Raw genomic sequence first — 27,230 nt, 5'->3', positions numbered from 1 at the left:
TGATTGTTTACTGGCTTGTGAAAGCATTAAAATAAACTCCCGGTGGTTACATTTTAGTGACTTAAACAGCAGGTGACGCCAAGCTAACAGCTAGCTGCACCCACCTCACTTTGAGCCTACAGGCCTACAATTTAACCTGAGGTATGGAACCAAAATGAAGTAACCTAAAGACACCAAAACATGACTTTGTAAAGGGCTTTAAACATGATTCATTCTGCTTTTAAGTTGTGTATTTTTACGTCACCCCCGGGGAACGTCTCACTCGAAGCAAAGCTCCAAATGGTCACTTAAATTACTGCAGATTTTGCACTTCCTACATTTACTTCATTCTTCTGCCTCGAGGATGCCTCTCTTGTGTAAAGCACACGTGATGTGAAGAAGACTTCTAAAGATGTTAAGAAATTATATTAATCTTTATGATTCATCGATGAAGGGTTTATGTTACCATCCATCCAGCCTGCAGTTGATAAGTTCATAACATTTTGGCTTTTAACTTCAAAATAAAATTATTTTTTTACTAAATACTCCATATGAAAAAAGTACTTCAGTTAAAAAACAGGAATAAAAAAAGCTCAAGGAGGATTTACCCTCCAAAACACAACATGTTCTGTCTTTTCCTTGCGCATTGATAGATGCATTAGTGTGGACGTGCAGTGGAACACGTCTGCAGACTCCATGTGTGTACACAGTGGAAAAGCCCTCAATCCAGATTGAAATAATAACCGGGCAATCATGCAGAAACAGAAGGCAAACCACATACGAGCTCAAACCCCCCAAACCCCACAGGTTTAATTAGACATGTGTGGGATAGAGTGTGTGTGTATCTGAGTGTGTGTTTGAGGTCCTTGTGGACTCTGATAACACCTCCGGGGGTCTCCTTAGCTTGATGATGTCACGGGCAGCTTACTAGAGGACTAGAGCGATGGTGGATGGTGGATGGTGGATGGCGGACGACGGGTCTCAGGCCAGGACCGGAGCAGGCAGCCTCCACTCTTGGTGTCAGACAGATGGTGACAGTCCTGGGGAGGTGGGGGGTGCGAGCTCTGTGATTGGCTGAGGCAGCAGGGTGTTTTCTGAAACAGAGTCTGAGCAGAGTGGTGGGCTGCCTGGTTGTGTTTGTGTGTGTGTGGGGGCGGGGATATTACAGTGGGAGAATGCCAAGGTTTGCCCATCCAACATGTTGCTGTGCCAACAGATGAAGAGATGTACAGAAAAATGTGTGACCCTGGAGGGTCGATCTGTTTTTAGCTTTCTGAGTGAGTGAGTGAGCTACCAGGATTTACCACTTCAAATACTGGTTACAATACAAGATTTCAGTTTTAAAAAGAAGCTGAAGGGTGCTGATTTTCCAACCCAAACCAAACTACATTCATCCCTTGACAATTTCTAAAAGTCAGCATCCCTATTCCAAAATACTGCATTGTTATTTATCACTGAAAAAGTTTGAAATATGCCTTAACATCCATGGGTCCTAACGGCCAGCAGAGGGCTGATTGATTCATAGTTTATTGGAGCCAACCAGAACATGTTGTACCTCTCACTTTGTTTATCACCTCAGTAAACATTTTCTTCATAAGTTCATGGATTCAATAGTTGGTTCCAAGGCTTCTTCAAAACCCCATGATGTGCATTTGGAAATGGTCCAACAGTCGGAGACGGCATTGTTTTACCATGTGACTGATTTACTGTTGAACCATGGAGCATAGGACTTACTGAAGCTGACCATAACTTTTTAGGAAGTTTGTTCAAAGTCTGTTTTTTTTACAAGAAATAATTAGCACCTATCCACCCAAATGATGTAAGAGTATTCCTTGTTTACAGGTGCAATGGTTGCCAATTGTCATCTAGGCATGCCAAACCACAAAACCTACTTTAATGTAAACAAATGAAATGCTTATTGTTGGTGGACTTACTGATATGATGACGAAGAATAGAAACGTGTCGTTGAGATACATGAAACTCTGTTTAATTAAATAAACTCAGAAGAGGTAGGGTCTATTTTGTGTATATCTGCATACAATCCGTCTTCCTTTTACAACCAGTAGCGTGACTGGCCATAAGGTGATAGCAGGGTCAAGTCTTCACTCTCAGGTTCAGGTTGCTTTATTTGTTCCTGTAGGTAAATTTGGTTGCAAGGAGAATCACATATTCTAAATAAAACAAAAAAGTTTTAAAACTTTTGTGCAGAAGTGCTAAAGTCCACTTCTTGTAAACAGTATATATGTTTAGAATCTGGACAAAACTCTGATGAAGGCAATCAGATTCCTGCTGTGGCAAATGGAGATTCATATCGGGGGGCTAAGATGAAAACAAGCAGAGGTTCATTTAAGTCACTCTCATTGTTGACAGGACTTTTCATCCTCTGCATAGCGCCCAGTTTCCCCTCTTCATTAGTGCTCTAATGTGACGTCCATGTATCAGTTCCTGTTTACAACCTGAGGCTGCAGATCTCCAGCATCGGCGTCTCGGGCCTGTCCGCTCTCACTGCTTCAGGCCGAGCAGCAGATGTAATCCGTCGAGGATCGTGTGATCTAAGCGGTTTGATGTGGTCTCTTCGGCTCTGCTGTCCGACATCAGGCAGACTTCCAGGGTGTGGCAGAGGGGTCTAATGAAAACTGATGTGATGATTCCTCACTGCTTAAGGACTGTGATCTCATCTGATCAGAGTTAGGGGTGATGATGTTATCTAAAAACAAACACACAGCCTGTTAGTTGAGCTTTTAAACTATTTCACTGTCAGATTCATGTCGTCTTTATTGCTGCCTAGATGTACCAAACATATTCCAGCTGTTTTGAAATGTGCAATCTTTCTTTCCAGTTCCTTTCTCTCTAACGACCACGAAGACAGCATGGAAGAGGCAATGATGTGTTTGTACGGAAACATGTTTATGATTGATTCTCTCCTGGAGGACACTTCCTGTGGGTGTCGAGTGACAGATCTGAATCTGAGCTAAATGTGAAGCAGCACAGACATGAAAACATTCAAACCAGGCCACATCAAATGATGCTGGAGGAGAAGCTGGCAGAATCAGGATGAAGGTTTAATGTTTACTGCAGCTCATATAGACACTTCTTTGTAGTGTAGACACTATTGTTCTAAGCATTAGTGAGCTAAAAATATACACACTGTGCCTTTAAGGTGGTGCTACAAAGTTGATGCTGCCATTGAAATCAGTTTATCATCTTGAGAACAAAAATGTGTGTCGTTGTGATTAGTGTTCATGTTTGGTCTAATACAAGCACAGAATGAAAGTAAGAGGTGAAAGGCTAAGAGCTGAGTTTTGTCCACAACCTCACAATTCAATTTGATTTCAATTATTTGGTTCACGATTCGATTATTGATCAATATGCTTCGATATGGATTTAATAATACACACAGCTGACAGTAATACCCAGATAACTCATCATAGTACCTTCTGATATTGTGTTTATAGGGTTAGAACAAACTGACAAAGAATCAAACATTAAAGTACAGTTTGATCCAAAGTGCACATTTGTGCCTGAGCTGAATTTGCAGCTAAATCATAATAAACATAACAGTGCTGTAATGGCATGGACAAAAACTATGAAGTGCACAATTGTGCCTGACCTGAATTCACAGCACCCACAGTGCCCCCAGTGGAGAGGGGCGTCATTACAACAACAAAAACGACCTTTATGAATGCTGATGTTTTCAAAATGACACACTTAGGAGAGCAACTGTACTGGACCATGAATATTGAATGAATGGAAAATGTTTGTACTTTGCCCTGGACTGAAATGTCTCAGTGACCCAAGAAGTAAAGAACATTTTTACACAACAATTACTGTAGTTTGAATTAGAGATGCACCAATCCACTTTTTTTCAGTTCTGAAACACATGTACCGATACCGATACTGATTCTGATATTTGTATGATCATAAATTGTAAATTTCCCCATTGTGGGATAAATAAAGGATTATCTTATCTTATCTTATCTTATCTTATCTTATAACTAATAATGTTATTGTTGTTGATGGTATTATGTGTGAGGCTACACAAAGCTGTAGTAAACCCTGCATTGCATTGCGCTGGCTTCAAATACAAACAGGAAGCAGCAACAGCTGTCAGGTTTTCAAATTAAAATATTGTATGTAAAGTGTAAGAATTCTACTTTAGATCACATAGAAGTTGCTGTTCCATCTTGCCTGAACGTCGTCATGGAGACGATTTGTGAGCTCTTTCTTCAAAGTGAGTCTGTGCGCGCTGAGGATGTTTTAAGTGCCCAACCATCTGTCTTGATCAGTGACATGGATCAGCGCTGTCAGTCCGATATCAGATACGTAAATTACTTCAATATCGGACCCAATAACGATATTAGATCGGATCAGTCCCATCTCTAGTTTGAATTTCAGCCCATATATAAAAAACCTGATGAAAATAGACGATAACTGAGGGCTGACTGGTGTGAAACCCTCTAGGAATGATAGTCAGGCGGCTAAGCAAAATTAAACCGCCATCTTGATGACGTCCCCCCCCCCCCCCCCCCCCCCCCAAAGAAAAAAAAAAAAAAATTGAAAGCTATGGTGATGGGGACTATGTGGAAAAAATGTGGTGCTTTTGTCAGGCGTGTGCCCATTCTTCCCAAATCTGGTCCTAAGCCGCCTGACTGTGATAACTAAAGTCAAATCAAGTTCTTTAATGATGTGTGGAAAGCCTGACTTCTCATGGCTAGTGTGAGTCAGACAACAAGGAAAGTCAAACATCAAGGTCACAGGTTTGACCTCTGCAGCTGTTAACAGCTGTGCCACAGAGCGAGACACTCTAGAGCTACAAGCTTTACATGTAGTGCAGAAGACGGCTGAATAATGGGGCGAGTCATTGGGCTAAATTAGATCTGTATTGTTCAGAGACAGGGTGTCAACGCTACATCTGCCCCTCGCTGCCTTCACAGAGCGTTTTCTACACCAACAGGACTCATTCAGCATGCAGAGTGTGTGTGCTGCACAATCAGGATGTCGAGAAGCGTGTGCCTGTTGCAATCACATGGAAGAGTAGTGCCTTTGCATTTTTAATGTCCATCATAAATAACCGTGTGTGTGTGTGAGTGTGTGTGAGTGAGTGTGTGTGTGAGTGTGTGTGCGTGTGTGTGTGTGTGTGAGTGTGTGTGAGTGTGTGTGAGTGAGTGTGTGTGTGAGTGTGTGTGCGTGTGTGTGTGTGTGTGTGAGTGAGTGTGTGTGTGAGTGTGTGTGTGTGTGTGTGTGTGTGTGAGTGAGTGTGTGAGAGTGTGTGTGTGTGTGTGTGTGGTGTGTTAAAACAGGGATGTCAGTGTGTGTGTGTGTGTGTGTGTGTGTGTGTGTGTGTGTGTGTGTGCTGACATGCATGTTAGTGCGCTGTGTGTTTGTTATTTAGCTCCGTTAATGTGACATGATTCAGCTGTAACAGACCCGCGTGCACAGGGGAGAGGCTATATCCTCGCTCTGCAGGCGAGGACGCGACAAAATTACAGCCCAGCACGAGACGACAGATGTCATTAGTCGGCACATGAGCAGCCGAAGGAAACAACTCAGGTAGTCCAAACAGTGCCATGAAGAGAGGGAGACAGAAATAAAGGTGAGATAGACAGATGCATGGAATTAAGCATTAGTAGAAAAAGTCCAATAAGTTTAATAATGGGCGGCTCATGTCATTTGGAATAGGAGATAGTTTAGAAATGTTTACAACATGTACACTTCATAGAAAGACTCACGACTGTTGTTTGTCATTGTAGATGTAGTGATAGGGGGATTCCAGCGTTTTAAAAGCTTGGTTCTATTTTTAATACTTTTGGCTCTTGTTGGCTTAAAGGAGTGAATAGCTTTAAAATAGTTAAAGTAAATCTCTTCAGCCAGCACTCTTGAGTCAGGCTGCAATGGCTGCAATATAATCCTTGAAATGCACCCGATCAGATTATGTGGAATAAAATCGCTTCTTTTTTTTTGTTGCAAACATGTAAAGGATTATCTTGTTGCACACTACAAGATAATCGGGCCAATCTTAGGACTGGTTCTCGCCTTTCAACAAAACTTACAAAGTTGTAATTTCATTTGACGGTTCTGCAGATTATCTCGACAGATTTTCATGTGGTGTCTGGATCAATGTTGGAGATGCTTTTTGAGAAATGGAGAGAGGTTACAACGCAGAAAGGTTACAGGACTGATGCAGAGCTGGCTAAACACTGAAGCTTCAGTGTCTGCAACATGGCAAGCCAGGTGTGCATCAAATCTAGGGAGGAGGGGGCGGGGGGAGACAGCTCGCTCTAATGGGGGCGTGTCCAGACTTTTTTGACTGGGGTTTCCCAACTGGGGCAGGGGTGGCCTGAAGTTTGATGTGCCTACACACACACAAATTGTTATCAATTATCCACCCTTTCTAACTTCAACAATTATATCTGCTTTATAACACAAGACACTGGAAACATATAGATCCTCTTAGCTTAATTCATTAATAACAGAAAAGAAGATGTCTGCAAACTCGTGCTCACTGTCTTACTTACAAAAATGTGTCGGTACCTTTTTGGTCCCAAATAATGACCAGTTAGTTCACTGCACGCAAAACAGTGTGCAATACTTTGCAATACACCTGTTTTATGAAATAGTCAAATATGTATTTACAATTTAAAATACAAAAAAATGAAACTAAAAGCAACCTTTTGCAAAAAGAGAAAACAGAATAGTAGTTTTCTTACACAGGTCCCACCTCTGACAAGGCAATTTGCCAACCACAGTTTAGGATTTCAAGGGTGGCACATGCCACCCCTGGACACCCCTCTGGACACGCCCCTGGACACCCCTCTGAACACGCCCCTGGACACCCCTCTGGACACGCCCCTGGCAGTACCCATTTAAACGCTACATATCATAGTTACATATTACTTTTTATTTATTTAATGTTTTATACTGTCTTTTTAACCTAAATCAGACATTATATTTCTCTCTACAAAGCCACCAGGCTAGATGGATCAAAACAGTAGTTTAACCTCCAGAATACAGACATCGATGGTGTACCGCTGTCCTGATTGCTTAGTTGTTATTGTGTTGTGGTGGAACCCAGGATGCTCTTAACTGTTAACATGAGCTTTAAAAGCCAGATGTTCCATGATGAATAAGTGCACGTCAGCAAGTCAATGTGGTCCAGGCGTTAGATGGTAACCCCACAGTGATGCAAAGATACTGGAACATGGTCAGTGTTATTAAACCTGCAGAGTGATGCTGAGTAACCTCGTCAAACTCATTTTACAACATTGTTCCTTTGAAACCGTTTGAGTGAATCAGCAGGTGACTTAGAGGACATTAAAGAGATGTATAATACGCAGAGAGAGTGAATGCTAACAGCAGTAGAGTGAGTGCACACACAGTTCAGGAGCGGGGCGACCCAAATAGTGGCAGTGATATATTTTGAGTGTGTGAGTCATGCAATCTGAAAACAAGGCAAGGTGTGAAATGACTTCTTTAGAGCTCAGTAGGCAGAGCGCACCAGTGGACGGATTGTGGGAGGAAGGTGGAGAAGGAGCATAGTATGGAAAGCTGCTCCGTCTCGGAGGAAGCTGTGCATGTTTGCAAATTCTGTCCAAGTTTCTTCCAGGGCAGCAGAAAGGCTGGATGTGAGCTCTGCTCCCGACAGGTGGCTCGATGAACACTTTGCAAAAAAAGCAGACCCAAACAAAACAAGATGTGTTTAGCAAGAGTAAATAAAATCTGTTTGTGAGTCATCAGCTAATAGTTGGTAGATTCAACCGCAGTTTATAAACATGCTTTCATTATGCCAACCAAAGATCAGTACCCTCAATTTCTATTAAACAGCTTATTTTTGGATTTAGATCTGAAGCATACATGAAAAGGCTTTGTATCAAAAGTAATCTCTTAATGCTATAATGCACGTTTCTGTCATAGCTTTAAAACTTTTCATGCTGTTTTCTTACTGCAGCTTTCTTTTCCAAATCCCTTTCTTCATTTTGTTTCTGCTAACGTTTAACAAATCAAATATTCCATGACGTCCCCCTGCCTCTTCCTGATTGCCTTGTTGAGTATATTGCATCCTATATTCCTGTGTGGAAAGGGTTACCAAACAGCAAGAGGACTATTTAGGGGTCTCCGTCTCTATCTCACTTTGACTTTCGGACTCCAGGAGGGACGAGTGAGAAAAGATGGTTTTCATTCTGAGCCAATTTAATGTGGTAACAGTGTGTTGTGTTCTATATTGAGACACAAAAATAGATTAAGACAGTGTTGCAGATGACAGAATGGTGCTGGCAGTGTGTTCTGCAAAAGAGCATCATCACTTTGATTCAAAAAGTTTGAGTAAACTTTCACAACTGCAAGAAACTAAACTCCATCACTGTTGGGGACCCAGACCTTGAAAGCATCAAATTGTGTGGAAACAGAATTGGGATTCAAAATGTTCTATCCATATCTGCTTCCATCTCTGCCCTTGATTCCTAATCTGGCTGGAAAACAAGCAAGAGAAGGAAAAAGCAAGAGAGCTTGAAGAAAAAAAAATATTTAAACAAAACGTGATTGGAACCAAAGTAAAGACTTGACTATATACATGCAAAAGAACATATGGTGAGTCTAGAGTCTGGTGGTGCCCTAGGGTAAAATAATTTGGGGGTCCCTCAATCCAGCGTTCATCACCATTATGTCTGCCAGTGTCCCAACACTTACTCCTCTTCCTCTTTTTTCCTGTTTCTTTTTTCTCTCCTAATGATGTATACTTCCTCTTCATTTTTCTTTGTTTACTTTCATTGACAAACTTTGGTTTTCACTGCAACAATGCATGCAATGCTTAGCAGGGCAATAAGAGTGGGTGCTGTGAGATGGGGGCCCTATAAGGGAGGTTTCCTACTGTCAATGCAAAATTTGCACATTTTGGGCCACTGCTTTGGTTTAAGTTTGTGAGCCCTCAGGGGCCCCCTACTGGTCTGGGGCCACAAGCAGTTGACTGCCATGCCTGTTGACAAGAAGTGCCTCTGAGTACATATACATTTATACAACAAGAAATACCCATGCTTGGGCGGCCCAGGTTCGAGTCCCACCTGTGTCCCCTTTCCCGCATGTCATTCCCCACTCTCTCTCTCTCCCTGACTCTATCCACTGTCCTATCTCTCCATTAAAGGCACAAAAAAAGCCCAAAAAATAATGAAATACCCATGCTTGATGGTGCTTTCTCCTGTACCCCCCATGTCTTGGTACCATTGGTGCCTTGCAGTCTGGGGGCCCAAATAGACATGAATGTTGCCTGAATTGCAAAAGCACAAAATAAATACAACAGGAATAAATACCCTCTTCCAATCTCTCTTGATTCTGAATGTGTATTTGGTTGCTTGGTTAGACCAATTTCCTCTTGGCACAACTGCTTACTGTCAGACGTGTCAGCGGCGGTAAATGAAATCTGACGGCATCTACATTCCCGTGTTACAATCCCACCAGGAGCGAAGGTGGAAGTGTTTGTTTATTTGTTGTTCTTGGTAATAGATTGCTCCTCTCTCTGGAGTCCAAGTCCAGATTGACGCAAGTTAATTAAACTTGTCTGAGTTCATTCTCCTTCTTAAGAGCAAATACATTGATTGATCTTGGTGTACACGATTTTCCGGGCCATCATTGTGCATGTCAATGTTCAAACTGTTAAAAAAAAGAAAATAAGTAGTAATTTATAAAATGATAACTTATCTCTGTTTCTCTCTTCCTCTCTTGTAGTTCATTGCCTTTGCATCTTTGTTCTTCATCCTGGTCTCCATCACCACCTTCTGTCTGGAGACTCATGAGGCTTTCAACACCATCATCAACAAGACTGAACTTGTGCGGAACAGCAGTGTGCCGGATTCAGGCCCGCAGTACGAGATCGAAACTGACCCTGCGCTCACGTACGTGGAGGGCGTGTGTGTTTTCTGGTTCACCATCGAGTTCCTGGTGCGCGTGACCTTCTGCCCGGTCAAGTTGGAGTTTGTTAAGAGCGTTCTCAACATCATCGACTTTGTGGCCATCCTGCCTTTCTACCTGGAGGTAGGGCTGAGTGGCCTTTCTTCAAAGGCTGCCAAGGATGTGTTGGGTTTCCTCAGGGTGGTGCGCTTTGTTCGTATCCTGCGTATCTTTAAGCTAACGCGTCATTTTGTGGGGCTCAGGGTGTTGGGCCACACATTACGTGCCAGCACCAATGAATTCCTGCTGCTCATCATCTTTCTGGCGTTGGGAGTGTTAATTTTTGCAACCATGATCTACTACGCCGAACGAATTGGTGCTAAGCCAAATGACCCCACTGCTAGCCTGCACACCAAGTTCAAGAACATCCCCATTGGCTTCTGGTGGGCTGTAGTGACCATGACAACACTGGGCTATGGTGACATGTATCCAGAGACCTGGTCGGGCATGGTTGTGGGCGCGTTGTGCGCCTTGGCGGGTGTGCTGACGATAGCCATGCCTGTGCCTGTTATTGTCAATAACTTTGGGATGTACTACTCTCTGGCCATGGCCAAGCAGAAGCTGCCCAAGAAGAGGAAGAAACACATCCCTCAGGTGGTGCAGGGAGGCTCCCCTTCCTACTGCAAAGCTGATCTAAACACCACCTGCAACAGCACTCAAGGGGACCTTTGTCACGTCAAAGGGACCAGGGTACTAGAACGCAATCGCTCAGGTAAGAATGCACAATTTCTATTTTCCTTCTATGTGGCACCAAATCACAAAAAACTAATCACATGGCACCTTACAAAAAGAACAGGTATAGACTTATTGTAAAATTTTGACCGTATTTGGAGGACAAGGTGAACGCTTTGCTACAACAGAGTGCCACAGTGGTAGCAAACGAGCAACTACATCCGGTGTCAAAAAATAAACTCAATGCGAAAGTTCAGAAGAGTGCAGTTAGTTGAATGTCCTCTTGAGGCTGGCTTCAAAAACCATGGAATCACCTTTAGGTCACGTATTAAAATGCCCATTTTTACAGCAGAAGTAAACATGTTTACAGTCTGGTTCAAAAAATTAATTTGGGGAGCAAAATCAGTAGCTTGGCTGAGTTGACTGACCGGTGGACACGTTGTAGATTTTCACCAGGAGGCTTAAGGCATGAGCTCCACCACTTTGCCTGTTTCTAGATTGATCCATAGTTGGGTTGAGGTAGCATTTCCTATATGGCGACCGCCATCGTTGGGCTACACAAGGCCACATCAGAAACTAAATGGTGACTGAGACTATGTCCATGTTTTATACAGTCTATGCATTCCCTGCTTTATTATCTAATGACTCCACATGGAATCATAATTTACTAAATTAACCGTATCCTGTGTAGAAGAAGATTTTAACATACTGAGACCATGAACTCATCAGGTAGATGTTAAATGTATTATCATAAATCAACTGAGAGGTAGGGTCCCTCTTCTATCTGGTTTTGTACAATCTTCTTTTTGCAGCTGCTGGAGAAGCCCCCTGCTGGCCATTAAATAAAGGTTGAAGGGACTTCTGCACTTTGGAAACCAAGCGCCTAAGTCCCCTTATTATTAACCATATAGAAGTGAAAGGGATGAGAATCCATAAGGGACCCCATCTCATTTAGAAAACAGTGTGCATTTGTCAGATTACCCACTCACACGTGGAATATTTTTCCCCTTGAGACTCTGCAGCTCCACCACTGAAGCTCTTTTGCCTCGCAGCCTTGGTCTCTGGTTGCCACAGTGAAATGCAGAAAGAGTGTTAAGGGAGGGAGATGGTGGTGTGAAATAGCCCATGCTGATAAGAATTCAGTCATGTGTAGAGATTGTTGTTTGGACTGTATGTGGCTGTTTTTTTCCCTCTAGGCCCATGTTAGTAATTTACTCTTTACACATCTGATATTGATGGAAATTTGTGTTGACCCCCGTAGACTGACATCCTTTGAATTGTAGAGCAAACGTTCCTGAGGGTAGATGTGCACTCATCACAGACTATTTGTTTACGAGGTCTCAGAGTTTTACGTCTAATAAAGATAGAATAATTCATGCCTGAACCGAGAGCACACACAGAATTGTCATCTCTGTGATTTCCTTAGAGATCATTTAAAATACACTATCTGCTAGGTTACTTGTCCCCTGATTGTCCTTACAGTGTATGCATCATGTCTCAACATGAATGCTTCCATTTCATATATGATAGATTCATTTCAATGTTATTGTAAGAGGCCTCCCAGTTTCTATGTGGGTTAAAAGGTATTTTAATGTGCTGTGTTTTTTGCCAAAACCAAAACCAAAATGTTTAAGGTGAAAACAAACCATATGGAAAAAAATGAATGAAAATAGCCAAACAGGGTTTTTTTTTAAACAATATTTTGGTCCAACACTGCAATGCAAAAACAATGCAGTTTACTTAGCATTACTTGTGCTGTAAATAGGACACCAACTGGTAAAGGATTCTGAAATTTTCTTTTAACCTTTGAGTCAGTTTTTAATGTAGGTAACCATCAAGTGCATCCCATGGACGGTTTAGGTGTCAGAGCGTACCTTTAAAAAGAATACCAACTTGACAGTTTAAGATTACAGTCATTGCCGTTGTTGTGCAAGACAACAAAACAGCGAAGCATCATCCCGATCAGCATAGTGCAAATAGAGAAGGAACTGTTTAGTAATAGCTCAAAAAGAAACTATATTACTAGATTAAAAACGGTATGTATAGATATGATAAATGGACTTGAGCTTGTATAGCGTTTTTCTAGTCTTCTGGCTACTCAAAGGTCACACCTACACATTCACACCCTGATGGCAGCAGATGCTATGTTAAGTGTCCACCATCAGAATTAAGTAAATTTGGGGTTGAGTGTCTTGCCAAAGGACACATCGGACATGTTGGTGCAGGAGCTGGGGATCGAACCCTCGACCTTACAGTTAAGAGACAACCGACTCATAGCGTATTCCATCATCTCGATGGACATCGTCGGCTGTTAAACTGCCACTTTACTTTCAATATTTGGAGAATAACTCCATGTCCAATGGAGCTTATGGAGAATCTTGGAGATGATAAAAACAGTATTTACAGGCTGAACTGGACGAAGACAAAAACATGCTTTGAAATGGATATAAAGGAGAAAAACTTGCTCATAAATTGACATCGGCTGTGATGTTTCTGCATCTCTAGGACTAGTGATATATGTCTGAAGCTCATCTAGCTTCTTGTCCTTTAGTGAAAGATATGCTCGTTGTGGTACAGTCCTAGAGTTCAGATGTCAGTAGTTTGTAACTTGTAAAGCTACTATTAGCTTTAATTGGCTAACTGTTTCATGGTTAAATCTGTTAATGGCGGTTGTTGTTGAACAAAAATCTAAATATTTTCATGAAAAGCTAAATTTCCAGAGTTTCAATGGGAAAACCGCCATCATTATTTCTGTTAACTGAATATGAACCATTTAAACACCTTCAGCAAAAAATGAATTAATCCTGTAAGCGCCATTTTTGCATTAATAAGTTTGATTATTATTGTTTGGATTATGATTTGCTAGATCATAGCAGACGATATGTTTGTGTTTATCTTGGGAATATTTACTGAGATTATTCCTATTTTATTTTGAAGGTTTGTTGTGATTCTGTAAGACTTCCGTAGTCATGTGGTCAGGAGACAGGAAGTAAAGTGTATTGTTGTGTTACGCTGGCTAAGTAAAATAAACGAGTGACGGCGGAGCAACACGGTAGTTTTAACGTGGACACATGGGAACATGTGTGAAGCCAACTCAACGCGTAAAACAGTGTAATGTCGTCACTATAGAGTGGTTAAGAAAGAACTCAGTTTAAGAACATCAGATTTATTAAGAAGACCGAAGAAACCACTACAAATCCTACACGCCTGTATTGCCCAAGCAGCCCGCTGTAGAGCATTCTCCTGAATCTTAGACCACTGCTGTCATCCAGAAACCATTAAGAACTCATAAAGAGCCACATTTATGTTATTCATAGCGTATTCCATCATCTCAATGGACATCGTCAGCTGTTAAACTGCCACTTTACTTTCAATCTTTGGAGAATAACTCCACGTCCAACAGAGCTCATTGAGGAGCTTGGTGATGCAGATCCACTTTTACAAGCTGAGAGGCGTTACATTAGAATATGGCATCCAATGTAACAATTTGACTCTTTTCTGTACTGTTAACAGCTTTTTATAGCTTTACTTGTTAGAAGAATTGATTCATTTCTTGTTTTTTGACCCAATTATTTTATTTCATATGCAGGTATCCCACTAGTAAAGGAGGATTTCTGTTGCTATACAATCTCTCATTGGCTCTCATGAAAACAGTTTGTCTTTGTCATCCAGTGGAGCTCCACACTCCATCTGACCTTTGTCCTGCATGGCCGTGCATGTGACATTTGCTTGAGGCTTTTTAATGCGGGAGGCTGTCTGATGTTTGCCGTGACTGTTATTCCCCTGTCACCCAGAAAAGCTCCCCTATTCCCCCCCACATTTTCAATTCATTGTTCCCCAGGGTGAATGTTTTTCCTCACCACAACAATTCAGCGGTGTTGACAGGCAGCTAAAATGTACACCGTCAGATTGTGAGAAAAATGTTTTACCTATTAGGTTACCTATAGGTTACGATTTATTTGAATTTGGATTTATCTTGAATTTATATTTAGCTACTGTTAGCAACTTTTTAAAAATATTTTGGCTAATTCAGTAAAAGGTGCATTCACACCTTATAGCTGTTCGGTCCGTTTGAAATTAACTCTGATGCACTTTGTCAAATAGTTTGTTTGATTTGGCGCAGTGTGAATGCTCAAACCAACTCCGAACCGAACTCTGGTCCGCTTAAAAACGGGGGACTGGGTTCACTTCCAAATGCACCAGAGTTGGGTTCGCTGTAAGTTAGAACGCATTCCGGAACAATCAAGGGAAGTTAACCAAAAAGCAGTGCATTATGGGTTTAATTTGGCCGTCTGTAAACAATGTCACATAGGTTTACCGAGTGTGGCTAACGTTAGCATTGCTAACAACACCAGCCTTCAGTCCTCCTTGCAGGTTAACATGCTCAAGCCTGTGCTAAGTGTGGTTACACATCGTTCGGGTCGACATGCCAGTTTTACCTGACCAGCCTACACATGACTTTATCAACATTTTAGAGATAGAAAACACTGCCAAACTGCGCCGCGCTACGGGATGCCATTCTTCTACTGGGCTGTTGTTTACTTTCGGGTCATAGTGCAGCGTAAGGCTGGATGGCTGTAGCCACTGACCGGGGAAAAACTAATCGTGTCACGGCATTAGCAGTAGCTCTGCTACGCAGCGACAAAAACATCTGATGTCGTTTTGTATTTTGCGATTAGGATGATGAGCCCTGAACAATAAAACACTGAGCGGCGTTGGTTTCGTATCGATATGTACACTGCCAGTGCATAAAATGTCCTTTGTGGACACGGGCCCCAAATTTGCTTTTCCTATGACTTAAAGACAACATGTTGATTCTTAAATCTTGATGTCGGAGGATTTTTACATCAACACTTTAACAAAATACAGAAAATACCAAGTCAAACAAAGCCAATTATATTTATACATCTCAGAACACAGAGAACGCCATCTGTCTGGTTTGACTTTGTTTTATTCTTGAAGTCAAATCAGAAATATTACACAACGAAGAGCTCAGACTAACTCCCACTGAAGAAAGGTTTGTGTGAGCAGAGAAATCTCACTGACAGTAAAAGTTGCACAAGGCTAAAAGCCAGACTGGAGGAGAGGAAGTACTTTTAGTTTCTTAGCAACTTGAGTCCAAGGGAAATGATTTAAACACATCGTTATCATATGATGTCATTATTCAGTCACTGTGTTCAATAAATGTTACAAACAAAGCTGCTATAGTGAGGTGATTCATCACCTGAGCCCTTTTTTTATCACTGAATCTGAAGGTAAAAAACATTTTGACATTATGATAACCTTTCTGAATGAAAGAAACTGGATATGAGTTCACCTTTGTCCTCTCACAGTTCTGTCAGCAGACTGCAGCAGTGACCTGACCCTGTCCCCAGAGGAGAGGGTCCCCATGCGAAGGTCCAGCGACCGGGAACAGGACCGCAGGAGCACTGGAACGTGCTTCCTGCTCGCTGCTAGTGACTACACCTGCCCTGCAGACGGAGGGCTACGGAAAACAGGTAACTGCACTCACCAGCCTTTCTGTGTATCTGAAGACAAGCTTTAAAAAAACAGATTAATAGATCATGTCATTTATTGAAAAGAGTCTTTTAAGTCGTCTTAGAGAGTCATTCTGAAATTCATGCTTGCTGCTGTGCATTAAAAATGATTCATTTTGAACTCATTAGTCATCGTTTATAAGTGTGGGGAAGATTTCGTCTCAAAGGGATTTTCTGTGAACACTTTTTTTTTCAGTATGTTGAATGTTTTCTGAATCGACAGTCAGAGAAGCTAAAATCTTTGACTTTTTCTTACAAACATAGAGATGACACATGTCAGAGCATTTCTTATTTTAAAGGAGGATCCAGTATTTTTTATAATGCCTTGCTTTTGCATGTTTGGTGCTAGAATGACTAAAAGGTGCACCAAGTTTTTGGATTTGTTTCAGTAGAGATCTTCAGCTGGCAGCCTCAGAGCGGGCTGTGACTGCTGTGACAATAAATGTGCCGACTTATTCAGTACATCTGCTAAAATTGTTGATGTTTTTGACACAGGCAGGCTCAGATTCTTATTAGTTAGTCAGATCCCATTTTTAAAACCAGAAATACCCATTACTTCGATCTCTTTAAAGTCACCAGACTCCATTGAGACGAACGGCTGTTTAAACCTTGCAGAACATGGGACTAGCTGGTCTAGTGAGGCCTCAATCAGCCAGTTAGTTTGTGGTATTTCACAACTTCCAGTAAGTCCCACGTTGTGCAAAAATAGAAATCACTGTTTTTGTCAATGGAGTCTGGTGGCTTTGAACAACAATTTTATCAGACACCTAAAATTACAACCTGAGCCTGTCAGTGGCAACAACAAGAAAACAAGAACTTAAGTGGACATTTTGATCAGGTACATTTGCTCTGAGCAGCCATTAAAGCCTTAGTTGCTGCTGCCAGCTGAAGTTTGAAGAAACCCTACTTTTTTCCAAAAAAATGTTGCACCTGTTGGAATTCAAAATACGTCAAAAGAAGGTTCTGGTTTAAAGCTGCTGGATTTACCCTTTAAGAAAAGATCTTGAGAACAGAGACATCAGTCTGAATCCTCATCAGCTGATCCGTATCCGTAGCGACTGGGACACCGACATCCCTGGAGGGGGGAAGGCGCTTTGTTCAGGCCTAGTCAGATCAGGTAACGTAACCTGTGTGTCTGCTGTCACCGCTCTCTGCAGTGACAAACTGTTGTTCAGGCGGTTCTGAGGATCAACAGTGTTAACGCAGCCGGCTCAGAACTGCTGCTTTCTCTGCAATTTATTCATGTTTTCCTGTTGCCTGGAAACACTTGAATAAATGCCTGACCCGTTTTTTGGCTGATTCCAGGATCATTGTCCGTCTACAGCTCCTAAACAGCATCACCAGTGTATCATCAGCCCCTCCGGTGATGATACACCAGCTGAACTTTTAACTATCTGACACTTAGAGGAGTTTAAACAGTTAAAGAAACACATTTGAATCCCATCGACTCTGAAAAATATCGACTTATCCACTGACTTCTTCATTGTAAGAGGCCAACAGCAGCTGCTATTTAGTTGGGGAAAAATCTGAGTTTTCTTTGCTAAAACATTTGGAGCCTTGTGTTACGGTCTCCTCAACCAAAATTAATGAAACCAAGGCTCAAAATATAAAGACCGAAAACATATAAGAAAGGCACACAGATTGAAAGTTGAACTGAAAGATTAACAAAGAAGAATAGTACCCCCTCCCCCATCCCACTCTACAAACCAACAGAAAAAAATGAAAAAAGAAAGAAAGATATATATAGATATATATATATATATATATCTATATATATTTATACATAATGTACCCAAAATGCAAAATACACATGAAAAAGACAAAAAAAAAGAAAAGAAAAAACACACACATCATCTGTATAGTACTCTAAATTACACATTGCTATGGTCATCCTTTTCTGCAATTATACTGTGTGACTGAAAAGCAAAGGCACACATGGCCTATGTGGTCAGCTGACAAAACTTTGAAACATACTGATAGGGCCGTGATTGGTTGTCATGTCGCTGTGTACTCTGCTGATACAGGATGTGAGATCGAAGCTGAAATTCAGCCCGACTTCAAAATCAGTTCAGAAACGGCCTCAGATTCACACCGTGTGTGCCCGGCTTGAAGTGCAGCTGTGCTTATTTATTTACTAATGAAGAAGTCAGTGGTTGACCTGAATCCTGTTTCTGATTGGACGATATTGACATTTAGCTGTTAGAGTTTACTCATCATAAAGAAGAAAACAGTTCACATTTTTCATAATCACGCTGTGTCTTCATATTTTGCTGTCAGAGTAGTCGTAGGGTTTTGGGGCACGCCTGCTGGTCATGGCAGTCTTGTATCAATGCCTCGACGGAAAGGTCAGACCCATGTAAAAAGCTCGACCTTCACAACACTTTGACCCAAGATAAAGGTCATCGTGATGTCTGCTGAACGACTAGAAAGCCTTGTGCCTGTTCCTCTTGTTCAAAGGCAAAAAAAAAAAGTCAGGAACTAAAAAGGTATAAACGTGGCTGCTCCCGGAGAAAATGAGGTCACGCAGCGGCTCATTTCAGAGGCGCTCCCTGCAGACGAGAAATCCTTATCAGCCTCTTCTTGACCACATTATAAAAATGTTTAGACTCCGTGTGAGGCCTGAAGCGTGGTTGTTCGATTAAATCCTCCATTTTATCTCAGGCTTCTTGAGGCAAAGTCGACTTAATCTGCACTGTAATGTGGACGCTTTAAGCCTCGGATAATTACCTTCTATCAGAAGTGAATCTAAATGTCCTGCTCACTAGTGTTCTCACTACAGCAGCCCAAACAGAGCTATCAAACAATTAGATCCCTTTATATTGAATTTGATTTACCCTTAACAAATAAAGAGGTGATACTTATTTCAGGGATACCTTTCATTCTTAAAGAACTATAGAATAAAACTTAATCGTTGATATAGAGATAGACTAGCAGATTTTACCACTGTCGACATGGACTACATCCAGTCCCCCTGACTGGATGTAGTCCATGGTGGTCTCTCCCACAGCAGAATAGATACATAAATAAGCACTTAGAATATAAAAAATAAGAATAGGAAGAGATTTATACATCAACTTATTTAACTTAACATTCCTACTGGTTTAAATAAAATGAAAAATGAAATACAACATTTATTCAGGCGAATAACCAACCAGTCTTGTTTTCCCAACGCCGGCGGCCGAGCAGCTGTGCATCGTCTCCGCCCGCTTCAGTCGGCCGTTACAGTCGCCGCTAATGCATAAAACATCAGGTCCTTTCTAGTCCCTGCTACCCTGTTGGCGTGGACCCACAGGCTGCCCCTTTGTTCTGCTGCTCGGCTGGTTTCTTAAAACCGCCCCGCTTTAATTCACACCTCGCCCCTGAAACAAACCAAGGCCGTTTTGTAGAATGGTAATGAGGCCATGTTTTCCATTCGCTGTTCCTCATCAGTGTTTACGCTGGCTGATTGGCACGCTCCATTAATGATCTGGCTGCTTGGGCTTGTTTACTTTGACTGAATGCTAATTCAGCCAGCGTGCATCACATGAAGTGTTGTAAAGTGTGATTATACAGATTGATGAAGGTTTTTGTAATCATCCTCATCATCATCAGTATGTGCAAGCTCCAGTCTGAGTTTATACTCTATATATAAACTGCCTGTTATATCTGATATTTAATGTGCATGTTGTTGATCTTAATATGTATGATGATGGATGTTTATTTTCAACTAATAAGTGTCTCAATGTGAATGAGCATTTGAAACAGGTATTCCATTTATTCCATATTGATCAGACTCAAAGTCTCTAAACAGTTTCTCACAGCTGATCCATAATCCATTCAGATCAGAAATACAACATTTGAGACTTCAAAACTATTCTTGGTGTAAAAAGAGGCTAAAGGCAAAACAGTTTCAAAAAAACAAACGTAAACATATTTACTGCAGCTGGGGAAGATAAAAGACATATTTTACCTTCAGAGTCAAACCAACCTTTAACTCTGCAGACATGTTTATCTATCAAAGCAGGAAAAGCACAAATGCATCTTCCCATTCCATGCAGGAGTGATCCTGAGCACAATGCGTCTAATGAAGTAGAACCAGGGAGAACTAATTGGTAATAACCTCCTTTAAAGATTAGCTGAATCCATTAAATAATCATTAGAATGGATTTCCTGTGAATGTTACTGTCAGTCAGTCGTGTTTGCCCTGCAGCCACTTTGTCGCAGGTTGGTTGACGTTTCTGCTGAGCGGCTGTGTGAGTCACAGCTCGACTCACACTTACAACTACAGAGCTGATGCAGATCATTCTCCTGCTCAGCTGCTCATAATTACAAACTGGAAGATGTGCTCTCCTGTTTTTAAGACACAGCCGAGACAGATTGTGCTTTTTTTGTTATTTTAAATGCTGCCATTTCTCTCCGCTTAACTTAGCTTAGCTTAGCTTAGTCCAAGATCACTTTCAACTTTAGTCGAGGAATCAATTGGATGTTGATGTGAATCTTTCCTGGTCACAGACAGTTTCAAATAAGAGCCCTAAGAGCAAGGCAGGACATACATAAAGAAAAATACAAAAATACATTAAAAAAGCAAACATGGTCAAATGTAAGAGGCTCTGAATGTAGCAGCCTTGTATTAGAATACAGTGCTAAGTCAACTGTAATATAAACAATCTGTCTGCAGACAATAATGCTTCTGTTAATTTAGAAAGATTTCCTCGTGTTGGTCCTGCAGAAGACGCTCAGACTCGATTCTTTACCGGCCTTGCAGCAGTGTCTGCAGCACATGTAGCAGAGCATAGCAGCTGCACTAAAACTGCATGAAAAAGAAATTCTTGAATCATGTTGTTTGTTAAAAAAAAAATTTTTTAAAAAAGATTCTTCAAGTAGTTTGTCGAGCAGAACACAACCTTTACTTACTCAATACTGTCTGCAGCAACTGTTGCAGAGCATCGCAGCAGCTCGGAAACTGTTTTTAAAATGTGCGACAATGTAAAAAAAACTCTTGAGTTAATGTTATTTGGTTAAGAAAGAAGCCTACAGAGAACCATTGCAAAGTTATAGAGACGCAATATCGATGCACAATGAGTGCACAAAAGTTAAGAATCATTTATTTGCACTGTTTAAATTTACAATATTGGCAATATGTGAATTGTATCCATCTCTAAAACGTATTGTGCTTATCTTCACATATACATCTGGCACCCTCGGATTACTGAAAACCTCTTAGTATGACTTTTTATTGTCTGTGGGAAGTGTTTCCTTATTAAAGTTTTAATATAAATTGGATGCATCTCTAGCAAGAGAAACAGTGGTTCTTTGGCTCCTTCCACTCATGAATAACACAGCCAATCAGGTAATTTCTCCCTCTGAGAACATCCTGTTCCTCTTACAGTCGAACAGTGCTGTGCTCTCAGCGTACACTTTGTTTCTGCTGCTCTGTCTCACTTCTGTCTCCTGTCTTGTCTCGGTTGACTCGGCTGGCTCGGACTCGGATCGTTGCCTGCGTGCCTGCCTGCCTGCCTGTGTGTGTTCATGTCCTGTTCCTGCACCACCACCTCCACCTCCACCTCAACCACCACTCTGTATCGCCGCCCCCCCCCCCCCCCCCCCCCCCATCTGAAGGCTATGAGAAATCCCGGAGCTTAAACAACATAGCGGGCATTGCCGGTAACACCCTGAGGTTGTCGCCTGTGACCTCGCCGTACGGATCACCGTGCCCCCTGCGGCGCTCCCGCTCCCCCATCCCCTCCATCCTGTGAGACGTCTGGCACTCCGCCACATTGGCCTAAACCCCCCCCCCCCCCCCCCCCACACACCTTATCCCCACACACACACACACACACACACACACACCACCTCCCACCCCAACTCCTCTCGATATTGTGGCTAGTGGATGAGTACTTTGTAGCTGAGACTCCGGTTAGCAGCTTCGGCTAACTCCTCACCTCTCACCCTGTTTTTCCATGAAGGAACATGTTAGCTTAGCTTAGCTTCAGTCAGCCCTCCTGTGTCACCTGGAGTTCCCTTCAGCTCGTTATTATCCTACTTTGAGACTTGCAATAAAAGAACTCCGACTGGTGGCTTCAGAGGTAGCAGCCATAACATTTAATAAAGGACACATTACTAATCAGGGATCTTAGATGTTGCTATATTTAGATACTTTGAAAAAAAAAAAAAAGTGCTTCCACAAAAAGAAAGAGAGATGTCACTTCATTTTAAAACCTCATGCGACTGTGACTCTGGTTTTGTTTTATTTTTTGGGATGGAGACGGGGAGGAGGGGGAGGAGGACTTGTCTTTCAGGAGGAGTGTGTGTGTGTTTTTGGACTCACACACACGTTCACATGTCTGTCACTCTTCACCTGCTGCTGGGCCCCCGCTCATGTTTGCATGGATCATCCTGTGACCATCGTCTGCAGGCCGCGTGGAGAGGGGACGAGGCCTCGACAATACATACACATCCAGAAGGAGTATTTTTTTAATCTAATGTTATTATGTCGGGGGTTTAGGGGCTTCTATCGTGTCTCATTTTGCCATCGGCCTTCACCAACAATCCACCTAGGAGACTGAAAAAACACAAAGCACCAGCTGGGTGTTCATTCTCTCTGCATGTGGGGGTCTTTCGTTCATCTGCTGCTATTTTTTCGATTAACTTTCTCCCCATCCTCCTGTATGTTTTTCTTTCCTTTGATGGGAGTGCCAACCAAAGCTGTTGTGTCTCTGGTTGTTTGCTCACAGATAACTGCAGAGAGCTTGTCTGTACTGGTTTCACACAAGCAGAGAGCAGCGTTCTGTCTTAATGGATTAGAAGGGAGGCACTGCCATGTTGGACAGGTAAAAGCCTTCTGGGGGTCACATTGCAGTGCCTCTCACTCTCCCCCTTTTTGTTTTCTTCCAATGAATTCAAATGTCTATAAATGTTAGTGTGCTTATAATCTGGGGTGGTTCAGTTATCCCAGACTAATGAAAACATCCAGAGGTGTGCTTTGTAGCATTTACATCCCTGGATAATTCCCACTTCACGATGGTAACACTTAACAAAGATTAGCCATGACCTAGGAGTTTATTAGCATGTATATAAGTAGCATATTAGCTCCTAATTAGTCATTATTAATGCTTTATTTTGCATGATCATAGTCTACAACTAGTGTGCCATTAACTGAGAGTCAGTGTCACCTCCCAATCACTCATTATATTTAGGGAGTTATCCTGGAATTATGATAGTGATTTTTTTGCCAAGTATGGGCTTCATGAAGTGGAGAAAATCAAAGTAAAAATGGATTCCCATTTTCATCCCATTTAGAGTCAAATAGATGATGAAGGATGACTCTTTTAGGGCGGGGCTTTACGTAAACCTGGATAGACACTTTTGATAATTATGTCCAAATATGGTCACTTCTGTGCACAGGAAATCGAGACGATGGCGGCCAAAATGTCAAACTCTTGGCTTCAAAATGATGGTCAACCAGTGAGTGTCAACATGGCGGCTACATCCGCTTCATTTATGCATTCTGTGAGTCTGAGATTTTGATTAGAGACGCCTAAAGTTTCCTTTATCTAGAAGGAGCTGCTTGTTTGTGTGCAGCATATAACACAATGAGAACAGCTAACTCGCTTCATTTCTTTGAATCTGTTGTGTCCAGAATATCAACAGGGCTACTTATATTCTGCCAACATTGCATGGATGCAGCCTGAAGCCAGTAGTCGTGCTGCTTTTTTTAAAGGCAGGGTTGGTCATTTACTCCACATACACTTTAAAGATAAATCAGTAATCTGAAGCAGTTTGTAAGCCTTTAAAAACTTTGACCAATGTCTGCCACGAGGTACCAATCTGATGACCCAATCAGAGCCTCCCTGCTCGCTCTCTACCCCTTGCGATCACTAGCCCACACTCAAAGCGTGTCACCGATTATGGAGTTTACACTGTGAGTAGTAAGTTAGTCGTTTTTTTTTTTGCATGTATTATGATAAAGTTTAGTGTTTATTTACCGCTGAATGAAACATGAGATGACGTAGTTTCTACACAATGTAAGAGATGAGCTGAGGTCCGCTTCTGGAGCAACGACGCTCTTGCCTGTAAGTGAGGGGGCGTGGCTTTTGAGGGAGCACAGAGGGGAGGGGGTGGGTGCAGACACAGCACTGAGGGAAAGCTACTTTCAAAATCATTCAAAAAATGACCAACCCTGCCTTTAAGGAATTAAAACCTTACGTCCCTAAATCTCAGGTCCAATCAGGAGAACTCTGAGTTAATTGCTTAAGAGACGTAGAACATGAACATGCAGAATAATGTATTTTAATGTGCTCAGTATGTTGACTAACAAAGAGCCAACATGTTACTGCTCATGCATGTAAAAAGAAACTTGTGAATGTTGGATTTGTGTTCCTGAGTGTTACCAAACTATTTAACAACTATGATATAACTCTTTCCACTTCCTCTCGTTAAACCTGCACAGATTCACTTTAACCCATCTCTCACCAAGGGCTACTAACTGCTCTCAAGTCCCCCAAACGAGACACACTAACCTGAATTCTTCTCGAACAGAGTCTCATATCAAACCTCATTTTACACCTAAAGTATTCATTCACATTGTTCATGGCAGACATAATGTTTCCCTCTGAGCACCAACAGGTGTGGGACAGCAGACATGTTGCCATGTGCCTCACCCATCTCCACTGTATGTCTATACCGGTAGCAGACGGTTGCTTAGCAACTGGCTCCCAGCAAGATGCATCTTACACATAGCTCTGAACAAAAAAAAGAAAGTCAAACAATTAAAAAGAAAGAAGCTCCTCGCAAAACATTTCTCTTTGTCTGTACACCAAATTATTTTAAACACTCCCCCCCCCCCCCCTTCTCACACCCGTACCATGAAGTGCTTTTGTAACATTGGGAACATGCTGAAGGGAACGGATTTGTATTGTGTTCTCATTTTTGTGCACATTAAAAAACTGCCAGTGTGTGCATGGAGAGTTCTTCTGCAGTCACAGATCATGCATTTCTGATATTTAGAGATGTCTTTATATTTTATTTAGACAGTTCTTTTCCTATTTGAATGACCCTGGGATTAAGTCATCAGTATGAGGACCCTCACAGCGGAGCCACTCCTGCAGGACAGTACGGACGAGGACAGAGACGGACAGACTGACGGCCGCCCAGCCGACGCCTCAGAGAACAGGGACGTTAACGATCACGATGAAATCCTGGGAGGACTTTAAGAAGCATTTACCTGGTTTCTCTTTTTTCTTTTGGAACTTTGGAGAGAAAAAAAAAGAGCAAAACAAACTGGACACGTTGTTCAAAAAGAGACTATTTGACTGTATAGATATCGCTCCTGTAAATACGACGGTGAACACAGCGCATTGGGGCCGAGCGGCTCCGCCCACACATCTGTCTGTTGATGGCGAGTCAGGTAACGAGGTGGTCGGTTACACTCAAATCACTTTTCTTGCTGTGGTTTCCCTCCTCGCAATAAGTGTATTAAGATGTATCAGTTGAGGCACTTTGTGTTTAAAAAATGGAGTGTATTCACATATGAGCTAACAAACAGTATATACAGTATAGAGAGAGTTGAATAAATGTGACATCATGGTCATCTCTGCTTTTGTTTCCTTGGTAATTTTCAGTAGGTGAATTTGCTCTACCGTGTGTGTAAATGTGTGTGTGTGTGTGTGTGTGTGTGTGTGTATCCTTAAACTCCAGGGTAAGATGTGCAGGTTGAAAGGCCAGGTCAGCGGTAACCAATGAGTGGACTTGTTGCTCTCACTGTTCCATGAAGTTTTAGCACAAACACGAACGAGACAGAGCCCCCCCCCTCCCCCCCTTGTGGTGCAGTCGCTGTTGTAGAAGTCCCTCTCCTCGCCCTGCCTGTGCATTCAACATGCAACGACCCTGCATTTGTGCTGCAGAAACCAAATTATACTTACCGAAATATTCCTCATAAAACTCCTGGTGGCTAAAAAAATAAATTAAAAGAAAGCTGCATAACTTGATTCTTCCAAACTTTACCCCCACCTGGTGTGTGGGGGGCGGAGCAAAAGTGTAGCAGAAGTTTTCCAAGTTATAAAGCGGGGCTTCTAGAATGGCTACATCTGCACGGTAGCAATCCCATCATCCAAAACAATCAGATCGGATTTGCAATAAAAGCACCCGACAACACAAAGCGCCGATGCACACTGTGATTTCAGCAGAGACGAGACGGACAACAGAACGCACTGACAGGTGGTCCAACGTGCTACCTGCGCAGTGAGCTCGCTGTCACCCCTGTACCCACAATCCTCCTCGTGTAGTACACACGCTGCTTTACTCTTTGACTCGACAAAGAGGAACCATTCTTTGTGTATTTCTAGGATGACGTTGTGACTTGAAAAAAAACAAAACAAATGTGTTTATTTTTTGGGGGGATCCAGAACATGTATTTTTGTGTCTTACTGTGGAGTAAACTTTGCTCTAAACCTGTGAACGTCCTGGTAGTCTGATGCTGTGCTGTCTCCATCGTGTCCTCAAACGTGTCAGGCTTTCGACCCAGAGTTCATGTTTTTTGTATGTTTTACTGTGAGGAAAAAAAATTCTAGTTTGGAGTCCGTGTTTGTGGAGCCTTTTGTTTGGCCTTCTAAAGTGCATGCTGAAAAAAAAAAAAAAAAAACATTATGTCAAACTGTAAAGAAAAAAACGAGATGACATACTGTATATCACGTTCAAAACAATGTCTATAGAGTGAAGGTAAATGCTGTGTGACAGATTCACATAAACTATTTATCTTTTAACTCTGATGGTTTCTTTCTTTGCTTCGTCTGAACTCTTTTTTTCTGAACTCTCACAGAAATATGTGATGTGACGACAAACTCCCAACAGTGTGTGAAGTGTCAGTGTATCAAAAACAATGAGGAGAAGTGGTCGCATACAGGTAACATAATGAACTTAAAGAAAGTATGTTATTGGTATTATAAGTAGACATGTGAGAAGTGTCTTAGTCTCTGTAGTCTGTGACTTGTGTTTAAACAAACAGCAGGTTTCATTCAGCAGTATGTGCAGCGCCTCAGTCACAGTAGATGGTAGTTGTAGCTGCACTTCATTTAGTTACTTCATTTAGTCTAATGACACAGGTGGTGCTTCAGTAATAGCATCATGCCC

At 41.9% G+C, this 27,230-nt stretch overlaps 1 protein-coding gene and 1 long non-coding RNA gene across 4 annotated transcripts in view; both read left to right on the top strand.

Annotated features, from left to right (window-relative positions):
• Positions 1-26,863, top strand: part of kcnc2 (potassium voltage-gated channel, Shaw-related subfamily, member 2) — a 100,855-nt gene extending 73,992 nt beyond the window's left edge. Inside the window, exons 2-5 of one of the 3 annotated variants that reach the window (XR_009665997.1) lie at positions 9,694-10,627; positions 15,921-16,085; positions 21,723-22,933; positions 25,133-26,863. Coding sequence is in view for 2 of the 3 variants with exons in the window: in XM_061029668.1 (XP_060885651.1) it covers positions 9,694-10,627; positions 15,921-16,085; positions 21,723-21,859 (1,236 nt within the window). In the remaining variant the exon portion in view is untranslated. Of the gene's footprint in view, positions 1-9,693; positions 10,628-15,920; positions 16,086-21,722 lie in introns of all 3 variants that reach the window. The other 2 variants (XM_061029668.1, XM_061029669.1) reach the window with 2 other exon arrangements.
• LOC132956315 (uncharacterized) overlaps positions 1-27,230 on the top strand; it is a 295,674-nt gene that overhangs the window by 206,863 nt on the left and 61,581 nt on the right. The gene's annotated exons all lie outside the window — the stretch shown is intronic.

This window comes from Labrus mixtus, chromosome 22, assembly GCF_963584025.1.
Source record: "Labrus mixtus chromosome 22, fLabMix1.1, whole genome shotgun sequence".
NCBI classification, from domain to species: Eukaryota; Metazoa; Chordata; class Actinopteri; order Labriformes; family Labridae; genus Labrus; species Labrus mixtus.
The sequence above is the reverse complement of the archived record's forward strand: the minus strand, read 5'-3'. Positions and strand labels throughout refer to the sequence as shown.